Source organism: Antedon mediterranea, chromosome 5 (assembly GCF_964355755.1).
Source record: "Antedon mediterranea chromosome 5, ecAntMedi1.1, whole genome shotgun sequence".
Classification (NCBI taxonomy): domain Eukaryota; kingdom Metazoa; phylum Echinodermata; class Crinoidea; order Comatulida; family Antedonidae; genus Antedon; species Antedon mediterranea.
Genome location: NC_092674.1, coordinates 2,270,293 through 2,278,316, shown reverse-complemented (window position 1 = coordinate 2,278,316; position 8,024 = coordinate 2,270,293). Strand labels below are relative to the sequence as shown.

The 8,024-nt window shown below is 32.6% G+C and overlaps 1 protein-coding gene across 5 annotated transcripts in view; it reads right to left on the bottom strand.

The window, feature by feature from the left end:
• Positions 1-5,385: 5,385 nt before the first annotated feature.
• Positions 5,386-8,024, bottom strand: part of LOC140050132 (DISP complex protein LRCH3-like) — a 31,565-nt gene continuing 28,926 nt past the window's right edge. For all 5 annotated transcript variants that reach the window (XM_072095184.1, XM_072095186.1, XM_072095187.1 and 2 more), the window contains one exon: positions 5,386-7,242. In XM_072095184.1, coding sequence (XP_071951285.1) covers positions 7,123-7,242 — 120 coding nt within the window. In that variant the 3' untranslated portion in view covers positions 5,386-7,122. The remainder of the gene's footprint in view (positions 7,243-8,024) is intronic.

Below are 8,024 nucleotides of genomic sequence, written 5' to 3'. Positions count from 1 at the left end.
CACATTATTTAAATTGATTTTTTTTTTAAATCTCGGGCTAAAGAATAAATAACACATTTAGTTTAAACGTATTTGTAATGTTAGGGCCAGACTAAAAAACGGAATCGAAATAGGCAAGTTTCTAATTAGGCAAAAGGACGATGAAAATACAGAAATGAAACAAAATATATTTACGAGTCATAAGCAGATAATGATGATCAATAAATTCAAATTAAAACAAACATAAATGAAATATTGTTTGAGAAGTTTCGAATGCCGTTTTGTAATCCGCAAGGACTTCCCCTCTGATCCTATATTGGTAGGATAGGAAGTCGTAGAAACAAAGCATTATTATATTTCTTTTACACTTTCTTGTCGCAATCGGAGTCGAGTAATTAGGCCTACATCTTACGTTTCCGCGACAAGATATTTTAACTTTAGTAATAACACACAACTGTGATATTATGCCGATCTTTTTTTTCGGCCTTCTAAACTTTTTTTTACATTTTAATTCCCTACATCCCCGATTCACATGAACATTTACCACTTTCGGTAGCTCATTCATTCATAAAATCGTCATTTCCTTCCAACCAATTAATATCATCATCGTATCATAAATCGACATAATTAACATATTATACCATTTTATATATATTTTTCTTATATTTTATTTATGTGTTTTCTATGTGATACATGACGTAGGGTGCGCGAGTCAATCAAGAATTGAATTGAATCAGTTATCGTTATAATCATTACATCATCATATTTAAAATTGTAATCTAAAACAATACGCAACATTATTTCATTTTCGGAATCTAAATATAGCATCAGTGGGCATATCGACCGATCCTGTTTTCTTTAAACTTTCACTATCGGTGATGAAGATAATACAAATAAAACGCGGCGGCCATATCGTATCAATATACAATGTATCTATGGTTAGTACGGTCAAGTTATACAATTTAAATGAAAACAAAACAGCCGAGGGCTTATTACATCGCCATGGCAAAGGGTGGTAGGATCAGAGGGTGAATAATCATCTATGGTTAAAGTTTCGGTAACCATAGCAATTTATGTCACTGGAGTATAGAGGCATTTATAAAAAGGGGCACTTATAATTCGATAATATATTGTCGTTACAAATTATATCGTTTATCTTCTAAGGGAACATGTCAACATTGTTTTTATTGTAATGCATGTTATTTGTTTATTTCAATGTTTACGTTTATTATTTATGGTCTTGTGTGCGATTTTTTCTTTCGCTTCGTGACCACTTTGTGTGAAAGGTAGCTAAATATAACTAAACTTAACCCTCTAAACAATCTCTCCTCACTACAGAGTAAAAGAAGTAGCTCATGGGATTCGAACCCCATACATCGTAAAGTTCATAGTCTAATTGTAGTTAGTTAGCTCAATTCTTACGTCACACCTATATTCATGTGTATTTTGTGACGTTTCATGAGGGGTCCCCAACTTATGTACGAAACGAAATATCGCGCCCCGCGTATGGTTTAGTATGAATAAACAAGGATAAAGTAGTAAAGTAAATGAGTAAACAAGATGTAGTTACTGCAGTAACTGCAGCAGAACAGTCATTGTCCCTAAAACATTCTGTCATTAAAATAGTAATACACGTCACATACAAATACCGTAACAAATAAATAAACTACTACCACATTGAATTAACAAAAGAAAGTTGTTTATACAAAATATATACAAACAATATAATAATAAGAAATCTGGATACACTTGATCAACAAGACAAGGCATCCGACATGCACTGTACAATGAATAAACAATCAAGATCTCAGTAGCATGCATAATAATGATAAACAAAAACATTGCAATATAATACCTATAGCTTGGTTCACACTAAAGACGCAATGCAATGACGGAGACACAACGCGAGTTAACCAATGACAAGCAATTTTGAATAATCCATCGCTTGTGATTGGTCAAATCAGTCTCATGTTCTTGCGTTGCGTCTCTAATGGGAACCACCAAGCATTTGGTATACCAATAGGAACGCAGCGCAATGACGTAAGCGCAACGTAAGTAAGTTGACCAATCACGACGCGTGGATCACCGTTCATGCGTTGCTTCCTAGTGGAAACCAAGTTTTATTGACGGAGATATTCCCCTCCCTCCCACCTGCAGATCGGTTTCATGCAAAATGATTTTGTCACCATGGAGATATAGAATTCCCCATCCATAGTTGGTATTGTGTATTTTGGTCCTTTCTTTGTAGCCAAATATTTGTTTATTTATATAATATACCCAAGTTAGTATGGTAATTAACAGTAGTAATAATTATGAAAAGTTTAAAACAACAATGTTACTAAAACATATGCTATTGGAATTTAATAATTTAGGTATAACAATAAACCACATTTAGAAGATAAAATTAATTTCACCAATCGCTATGATTCAATGTTTTACACATTAGTTTATTAAAAAAAAAAAATGCTCTTGTAGAACTTATGACACATTTGGCGCACCATACATATTTTAACAGTTTGAATTGCATAATGCTAACATACTTAAAAATGTAGTAGATGCTTAAAATTGACAGACTCTGCCGAGCATGGAAACAGTTTATCCAATCTGTTTTAATTATCAGTAGCCTGAGGGGTCTCAATTTTAGTAGTCCTTAAGAAATTAGAAAACCTAAATATGGATTTCTACAGTAACCATGACGATAGTAAACAACATTATGTGCGCCTGGTAGTCATGGAAATGCCAGGGTTGTACATTGCCTAGAAAATAAAATATTTTTTATTATATAACTTTATGAGAACAACCTAATCAAGTAAATTAATATTGGTCCTCTTTGTAAATGTGATTGCTATTTATTTAATGAAATTTCTGATTGACAAATGCAATATTTCAGATATTAGCATAATTGACGGTATCCATAGCAATGACCTCATCATCAACCATCAGTTTCAAAATATACAGTAAACAGATATAATAATAGATTTTGTAATCAAAATCGACACAAATTTAACATTAATATTCCATTATTATAATTAAGATGCTGTAGTAATACATTTACCAAGTAAACAACACATTAGGAAAATAAAATATCTCTAATTGCTTATATTTAATTAATCGGTGGACCAATCTATCATCTTAAATAATTTTTTTGTTACTTAAATAAGATTTGTCAAACTGATTTGGATCATCATAAGGCAAGATTGTCAGGGAGTCCGGAAGCGGCGATCCCAGGGTAGCGCATGAGAGCCTTGCATAGACTACCTGGTAATAACAATGTGTATATTATATGCAAAAATAAACAATACCAAAACCTATTGAAACGATCGTGGATATTTATAAAAAGAAATATTTATATAATATATATTATATACAGTACAATATAATTTTCAGAAGATATTCCAGAAATTTAATAACTTAGGTTTTAAATAAACATAGTTTTCAACACAATATACTGTATAGTCTATTATTAATTAATACAGTACAGTATTATATTTAATTGATTTCTTTCAGATAAACATAAAAAAAAAACCCAGAGAACTGGGGAGAGACAAAATTATCACCAAAGGGCGTGTATCTCCAACTCCAAAGGGCGTGTCTCTCCAGTTCCAAAGAGAGTGTCTCTCCAACTCCGAAATGAATAATATACTAAGAATCCCATTGGTAATAACATATTTTAAAAGTCACATTACATAAAAAAATATTTAAAATACTGAATATAATATGTAGGCACAAGTGATAAGAAATAAAAATGTAACACATGGTGGGTTACGGTACAGTATACCACAATTCTTGGTTCAACCAAACCCAGCACCAAACTTAGGCACTTGTTAACAGTGGGAAAACAAAACATCAAAAATAGAATATTTGCATACTGTAATTAAATTACATTTGTGTTTCTTAAATAAGTTATATTCTTAAAGTATTAAAACATGGCACTATTAATACAACATATAAAAGATCCAACTTGTTATGTTATTTCAACAGGGTGCTTTAATACAGATATTTATACCTGATGCTTAAAATATTAAGACAGGTGCTTACAGTATAGAATGGTCTAAACTCTTACAGTAAGTCGCTTACAGTCTTTACTGTGCTTACAGAATAGCATAGTGTTTACAGTATATAGGCATTGCGCTTAATGAAATGGTGCTTCTTACAGTATAGCATGGTATAGAATTTAAGCATTCTGTAAGCTTTTACAGTATTTAAGCATGGTGCTTACAATATTTACGGTGCATACAATATAGCACGGCGCTTACAGTGTAGGACGGCGCTTACAGTGTAGCACGGCGCTTACAGTATAGCACGGCGCTTACAGTATAGCACGGCGCTTACAGTGTAGGACGGCGCTTACAGTATAGCACGGCGCTTACAGTATAGCACGGCGCTTACAGTATAGCACGGTGCTTACAATATAGCACGGCGCTTACAATATAGCACGGCGCTTACAGTGTAGGACGGCGCTTACAGTATAGCACGGCGCTTACAGTATAGCACGGCGCTTACAGTATAGCACGACGCTTACAGTATAGCACGACGCTTACAGTATAGCACGGCGCTTACAGTATAGCACGGCGCTTACAGTATAGCACGGCGCTTACAGTATAGCACGGCGCTTACAGTATAGCACGGCGCTTACAGTATAGCACGGCGCTTACAGTATACTATAGTGCTGACAGTGTAGCATGGCGTTTTATATTTTAACATGACGCTAACTTGTTTAAGCCTGGTAGTGAAAAGGAGGAATGTATTCATATTTCATATTATAACATCTATTTGATATACGTAAGGCACATATTTTAATTATAATTTATTATTAACGATCTTTTAAGAACAAACACTTAAAAAATGTAGAAAAAAGATAAATTAAAGGCAATATAAATACTGCATTTATATCTTACTGTTATAGTAAACCTCTTTAACAAAACCAAAGAGTCGCAGGAATTTAAGATAGATTGATAGATATTGATAGATATAGATAGATATTGATAGATATAGATAGATAGATAAATAGCTAGATATTCTCATTCTCTCAAAATGGCAGATTTAGGTTTCAAGAAATTTTAATGACAAAGACGAATAAAAGAGCACCAGGAAAACGGCTGAAAGAAGTACATGATGAAAATCTGAATCTAATTAGCAAGAAGAAGGTTTTAATTCTCAAAGATGGCCAGTAATGGAACGGTACTTAGAGTAAGACAGTGAAATGTCATTCTTAATGATAATTACTTAGATAACTCTAATTGGAGATTTTTAATGTATACCTAAACAAATTAAAATGAAAGAAAATAGGCATATTAATGAAAAATCTTAGAATATAGTAAATATAATTAACAGCTAATATCCAACAATATGTACTGAACACAGACTTGAACATTGTGATCGAGTGCTCCAATAATGGCTTATTTCGTAATAATAATTATTACTCAATGTATTGAACACAGACTTGAACATTGTGATCGAGTGCTCCAATAACGGCTATCATTTTGCAATATATAACTGAATTTCCTGTCACTTGATATAAAATGTAAACAGCTCTTGAGCAATAATAATAATGTTCTTGATAGCGAATCAATTTATAGATCTTGAGGACATTAATGTATAGCAATGGCACCACTTTTTATCATAGTGAATCTAAATATATATTATTGGTATTTTAAAAGTCTTCGAGTATAATCCCACCCTGGGGGTATAAGTTTATTCTAAGTATGACTGCTTTTCCATTGCCCTCTGTGTGTCAGTTCAGTGGAGGATACAGGCGCTATACTCTTCTTTAATTATTACACTCATATTAAATTTTAAGTAATTCTTATACAAAATAACTATTTTGGTCCTTAGGTACTAGCCCCAACTTGACCTCAATTGGTGGAGAAAAAAGGGTGTGGGTCACAGGCTTAAACACAAGTATGCTACATTAAGCAGTACTAAGTATAAGTACTCAAGAATAAAAACCTGTGAAGGGATAAAATAAATACCTATACTAGTGCTGCTTAGAATATCTTCACAATCAACATTATAAATATAATCATAAAACAATAAAACACTTTAGGAACATCAACAAATTAAACACCACGCAAAAATAAAGCAGGAAACCTGGAAAGAACTGAAAGTGGGCGTCAACGTTCATGAATATAAAAAAAACACCTTAATAATAAAACTGACAACCATTTTGGTCTTATTTTCCTATAACTAGCTTTCTTTTTATTCTCCGATCCTAGATACATACATTTCTATAAAAGCACCAATTAAAAAGCAGTATTGCTGTATCTATATTTCTAGGCCTCCAATAAGTTCAATCTTAAATACGAGAACTGGAAAAATGCATTTGTATTACTGGATAGTCAGCAATCACATGCACTTGTACAGTTGGCCTTTAGTATAGGCATCTTTATTTCTTTACATCTTGAAACATGATCTGTTCTGGAAAACAATACTGTGTACGCAAAGTGATTCACTGTATAATGTCTTATTATGGTCCATTGTTATGTAAATAAAGACTGACAAAGAAAACTAAAAGTCTCTTTTTCTATCAAGATCAATATCCTACAATTGTAATGTATTCATTCGTGGGGAAAACTTAAGTCTTTCAACTGCAGCTAAAGTATTCATTCGTGGGAAAAAATTGGTCTTTCTGTAGCAAGTCAAAATAAAAATCCACTAGCCCAGTAACTGTCATACACAGTGACTATTTGCTTTAGGCCACTATTTCAAACTGGGCTAGTAGCAATGGTAGCTTTATAGTGGCAAGAACTAGGAGTAGGGGGGTATACAGAATTGTCCCGGGTGTTTGGTAAACTAGCCAGGTCAATATTTACTTCTGCTCCACTATAGTTACCTAGGTCACATGGTCTCTATGACCGTGAGCCACTCTTGACCAATGAAAATGTGACCTAAACTAGAAGAAAACTTTTTAAATGTTTCATTTTATCAGAATATGTAAAATTTTAAAAAGATTACACTTTTAGAATTTAATATTTTCCGACTAGAATTTAGTTATTGCACCAAAGTTTAATCTCATCCTTCCTAACCCTCCTCATTCTTCTTTTTAATATTTCATAAACTTGTTTACAACAATGAAATAACGTTACGTTGAATGATGTTCCACTGGGCATGCTCAGACAGCTTTGTCTGATCCACTTGACATGGTCATACTGTTGAGATGGCCTTGTTTGATCCAGGGTATAGCATTAGTAAACATTGAACAGTGTTTGCTACACGTAAAACGCCTTTTTCCTCTAACACGTCTGAGGCAGAGCATAACTTTTCCTGTGTATAAAAATGTAATAAAAAACATCAAATGATTGAGGCGAGTTTATAAATGATTTATATACAGTCAACTCTCTCAATACCAAACTATTCAATTCAAGGTTTTATTCCAATAAAACGAAAATTTACATTGTAGCCAAAGGCTAAATTGAGTAAAATTTTACAAAATATTGCACATATAAAAAAGTTATCACATAAAAAGAAAATCTTATATCAAAATGGAATTAGATAAAGCACATAATACTCCAAAACGTCCCAAATTATTTTGTCACCATTAAAAACACATTCCGAATACCAGACTTTCCTGAGAACCAGACATATTAGGTCAGCTCAAAGGTGTTTGATATTGGGAGAGTTGACTGTATAACAGTATATGATATATGATATATATGATATATACAGTATGATATATATGATATATATGATATATATGATATATATGATATATATGATATATATGATATATATGATATATATGTATATTTTATTGTTGCCTGTTTTCTATGTTGTATTCTTATATGTTTCAAACATGTAAGTGGCGGTAATTATCGCTGTTGGTTTTGAATCAATAAATAAAAGTTAGTAGAAAAGTATTTGTATAATATTGAGGCCCCAATTATATTTATACTTTATACACGAATGAGATTTCTTTCATTCAATGAATAGTCGACCTACAGTGACTGGGAGGTTAAAAACAGGAAATGCCAGCTATATCAGCATAGGTAAAATCTGGTGGTAAAACAAGTTGGATAAGGACCACAGTTGGTAATCAATGCATTGGG